The sequence below is a fragment of the Hyalella azteca genome, unplaced genomic scaffold (genome assembly GCF_000764305.2).
Source record: "Hyalella azteca isolate HAZT.00-mixed unplaced genomic scaffold, Hazt_2.0.2 contig1752, whole genome shotgun sequence".
Lineage (NCBI taxonomy): Eukaryota > Metazoa > Arthropoda > Malacostraca > Amphipoda > Hyalellidae > Hyalella > Hyalella azteca.
The window spans coordinates 23,585-27,973 of record NW_025932053.1 but is presented as its reverse complement, the minus strand read 5'-3'; the positions used below and the strand labels follow the sequence as shown (position 1 = coordinate 27,973).

Sequence of the window (4,389 nt, the reverse complement as noted above, 5' to 3'; positions counted from 1 at the left end):
GTGCGAGGCACAAGGAAAATTAGAAACGAAACCTTGCAAAACAATGAGGACATTTGCACAGTTTGTTCAACGAAAGATGCCACATGGATGAATGAAGCCACAATTGGAGAGAAGAGCCACATTTGGAGAGATCTTTTGTGGCTTCACAGAAGACGTTCCTCACACACAATTAAGATGCTGAAGGGAATCCTAGCAAGCTTCCTTCCATCACACAAAATGGCTCACATGTCTTAACCTTCTACCGCCTGCCGCGAGTAACCGGAGCAATATTGTCACAAGCCTACATCCCAAAAAGGATACGTTCTAGTCAGCGCAAAATGACTTGCACTGATGGTTGCCGCCACGTACGACAACTTTAAAATGTTCTTTGTTAAGTACAAACGTCCTGAGGTTGCGAAAGTTATATTTGAATTCACAATTTGTTTTAAGGATGTATGGTCTGTATCGTTACGTCTTTTGAAATAATTAAAGAAATTTTAGAAACTAAACGCTATACTTCAAAAATCATCAAGAACTATACGTAGCTGTAAACAATTATAAATGCAGGGCACGTTTCCAGCAGTGATTGCCCAAGAGTTGTAGTGCGTCATGCAAGATTGCACGGCACTTGGACGCTGAATAAGCGTCGCGCGCGAGGAGCCAGTGATATATGAGCAAATTTCTATCAGTTAAATCGGTAATAAAGAGGTCAAAATTTAAAAAATTATCATTCAAAGTGAATAAGAGATCAGCAATGCCCCCACAATAAAGATTTTTTTATGTAGTTACGATATGCGATATTGTAGTTACGGTATTGCATCAGGTGGCCCAAATGAGGGCAGATGAACGATAACCAGAGGCGGCGATCCATCGTGGCCTGGGACTGCTATGTCCCAAACAAATACTAAGGATACTAAGGATATTCCTGCCCGAGTTCTGAAATAATCGTAACAGGTGTCATCAAACATTCACTACGACGCAATGAGTTTAGTGGATGGAGACAAGCCCGTAATCATGTGCATCAATCATAAGAATGAATGTGACGTAATGACATGAGGAGGCGCAGGTGAACAACCCCCCTAATGCAGCGTGGGGATGGAAAGCTCGCATTAGCTACCAGTTTGGCTGCAGAGTGTGCCGGAGCCGTTCATGGCTGTGCTTATAGAGCCTAGACCGCACTTTTTCAGTACATTTATCCACAAAGAAAGAAAACAGTGTTTTATGCGTGGCTTTGTGATACATCGCGTGATTTACCAGTGACATCAAAACGAGTGTGTTCGATGAAAATCTGCGAAATTTTTAGAGCGAGATGGCAACTGGCAGCCGCTGCATCCAGGCGCTGAACTGTGCACTAAACAAAACTCAGGCTTCGAGGCGGAGCATAACAACCATTTACATACAATGAATTTGACGCAGTTTGTAATGAGTGAATAACAAGTCCATACAGTGCAGCACATCGGCAACGGGAGGTCGGAAGTCTAAGTATAATATTCACTTAAACCCGATGAAATTGGAGAAGTTAAATTTGCTTCCGCTTAACGATTAACATCCTGCGAGCAGCTATAAAAGAAGTCAAGAAGCTCTGCATGTCTAAGTTTTAGCTTGAAATTTAATGCACGACCAAATGCAATAAATTCAATGTTGTGTCGGGAGAACAAGAGCACTTGTACGCACAATTACAAATTACAGGAGAACGCGACTACTGTAATGAAGGGTATTTCGTTCAGCGATCAGCGTCACTCTGAACCGGCTTCTTATTTGTTTGATATGAAAATTGTGCATTACTTGCGTGAAATACATTACTTTAGATGCATTTAGTTGCAAGTCGTTCTGTTTCTTTTGTAATGGAGATGAGCAGTCTTTTTCAATTAATAATCTTCAGCCAATCGGCAAAATAAATCTTCAAAATAGTATTCAACCAAAATAATATTTTGCGATTATATTGTCGAAATGGGATCTATGGGTCGTGGAAATTGCAGGCATTTTTATCAGTGTCATAGTTGTTTGGACAAAAAGTCTGTAGTATGAACACTTGAATCATTTTTTAACAAAACTAAATTTTTAGTTCCGGGTACATTATATTTGCAACCCCAGATTACAAAAATAAAAGAGTACTTCATATATGAACAAAATTTGCAATGTCTGCCGTAAATTCCTCCTTCAATTTCAGCCGAGCTGTGCATATAAGACTATCAGAATACGTACAAACGATTATCGTTTATTACGGAGCATGCATGCCATTCGGGATGTTGATTATCCTAAGGCTAGGATAACATATTCTTAAGTCAAATATTACGCAGAGAGAAAGAACGTCTTCTTATAGTGACAGATTTTCATTAAAACCCACGCCTATTCCAGAGCGGGTGACCCGTTGAGCTGTGAATACGCATCAAGAGGTATAATAATTTGATTGTATTTCTATCTCAGAATCATAAATCCAAAAAATTTTATGGTTAATAATGTAAATGCAGTAAAATACTACCTTCAAATGACTGACATAATGTTTAGATCGTCAATGAATTACATCAGACGATGTGTTCCGGTGATAGGTTTGGTGATGGGAACGTTGATTGTGTACAGCATATTTTTCTATAACTCATACGCTCAAGGTAAGAGGCGCCCATAGTTAAGTGATAAAATATTGTGTAAAAACTAATCAAACCATTAAACGTTCACTAACCATTTTTAGTATTGAATCGCAATAATTTCACCGGAAATTTGTTTACGGCATTAAAAAATTTTTGTAATAATGATTAATTTGAATGAATCTATTTTCTAGCACGATCGTATTTCTCTACAGTTTCGAGAAACCTGGTTGGCTCTCCAAACCTCAGTCTCACGAACGTGACGCAGTACTTCCATCATCATCAGAATTTTTCACGGTTTGAGGATAAGCTTTTCAAACCAATCCTGAACGCTTTCAAACACCCCAACTTGCTCCACGATCGCAAGACGAAGTTCCGGTCTGACACGATACCAACGATTTTCTTGTTGTCAAATAAAAGTATCACCAACTCTTACTGGGTTGACTCCTTGAAACATTTCACAGAAAAACAGTGCCCATTTCAGTGCAATTTTACTGACAATGAGAAGGAAGTGAGCAAGGCCGATGCAGTACTAGTATATTTCAGTTACTTTGAAAGTCCTGACGCCCTTAAATCAAAATTGCCGAAAAGAGACCCAAGACAACCATGGATTGCATTCGCAGTTGAAACTCCTGATCACAAATTTTTTAAAACCCAACTTCCAATCTCATCATTCAACGGAATTTTTAACCGTACAATGACTTTCAGGCGTGATTCAGACATCATTTTCACTCATGGCTTCGTAGTGTCAAAAGAAGATGCAGCATTCCTACCACAACCCTGGGTGCGGCATCCACCACGTTTGAGGCAGCTACCGTTCTACAAGAGGAAGGTGGCAGTGGCCTTTATCTCGCATTGCGTTTCTCTTGGTAGACGAATGGACTACATCCGTGAACTTAGTGAATTCGTTCCAGTGGACATCTACGGCAAGTGTGGAAAATTATCCTGTGGAGCATCACGATACGTCGGTTCTTCGCCCGAAATTGAAGACGACACTTGTATTTTAGAGGCAGCAGAAAATTATCTCTTTTATCTCAGCTTCGAAAATAGCATTGCCGATGATTACGTCACTGAAAAACTCTATAATATATTGTTTTATCCTGTGGTACCGATTGTTTTTGGAGGAGTCAACTATTCAGATATTCTTCCTCCGAATTCTTTCATTCCAGCTCTGGAATACAAACCAGCCGATCTTGCAATTCTGATATTAAAGTTGTCTCACGACGAGACTCGCTACAACGCCATGCTGGAGTGGCGGAACCGCTATCAAGTGTCAAAAGTGGGGACAAGGAGAATCTATTGCGACCTCTGCACCAAACTTCGCACCACGAAGTTATACGAGGAGAAACTTTACGATGATTTCGAGGATTGGTTTGGCACACAGTCGCACTGCAGGAAGTATACAACGGACGGTGTGGTGCCTTCAACTTAGTACCGATTATTTGTCGGGGCACACTAAGTAAGAATAAAAATTATTTTAGATGCATCTCGCTTTAAAGAGGTGCAAAAATTTTAAACGTTATATAGTAACGGGAGCGCCAAACTTAGTACCGATTATTTGTCGGGGTACCTACACTAAGTAAGAATAGAAATTATTTTAGATGCATCTCGCTTTAAAGAGGTGCAAAAAATTTAAACGTTATAGGTAGTTACTGGAGCGTCCAGTAACTATAAACTTCCAACTAACCCCTAAGGGGCGATGAGAAAATTTGACAAACTTAGAACGAGTTCTCAAGAATTGTCACTTATGCTTTAATAAGAATTTTGTTCTTGCATGTGTAGCCCTTCAGCCAAACCTTAGGCCATGATACGATTTGCGCTTGTG

The 4,389-nt window shown here is 39.9% G+C and overlaps 1 protein-coding gene across 1 annotated transcript; it reads left to right on the top strand.

Annotated features, from left to right (window-relative positions):
• The first annotated feature begins 2,416 nt into the window (after nucleotides 1-2,416).
• On the top strand, nucleotides 2,417-4,154 carry LOC108673127 (alpha-(1,3)-fucosyltransferase C). Its single transcript, XM_018160910.2, has 2 exons — nucleotides 2,417-2,588; nucleotides 2,780-4,154. The coding sequence occupies exons 1-2, from the start codon at nucleotides 2,429-2,431 to the stop codon at nucleotides 3,994-3,996; spliced, it is 1,377 nt and encodes a 458-aa protein (XP_018016399.2). The 5' UTR covers nucleotides 2,417-2,428; the 3' UTR covers nucleotides 3,997-4,154.
• The last annotated feature ends 235 nt before the right edge of the window (nucleotides 4,155-4,389 follow it).

What these genes read in the sequence shown, in the direction of transcription:
- LOC108673127 (XM_018160910.2), top strand. Translation starts at nt 2,429, where the DNA reads ATGGTTAATAATGTAAATGCAGTAAAATACTACCTTCAAATGACTGAC. An exon ending in CTATAACTCATACGCTCAAG is followed by an intron (nt 2,589 to 2,779) that starts GTAAGAGGCGCC and finishes ATTTCTCTACAG; the next exon opens with TTTCGAGAAACCTGGTTGGC.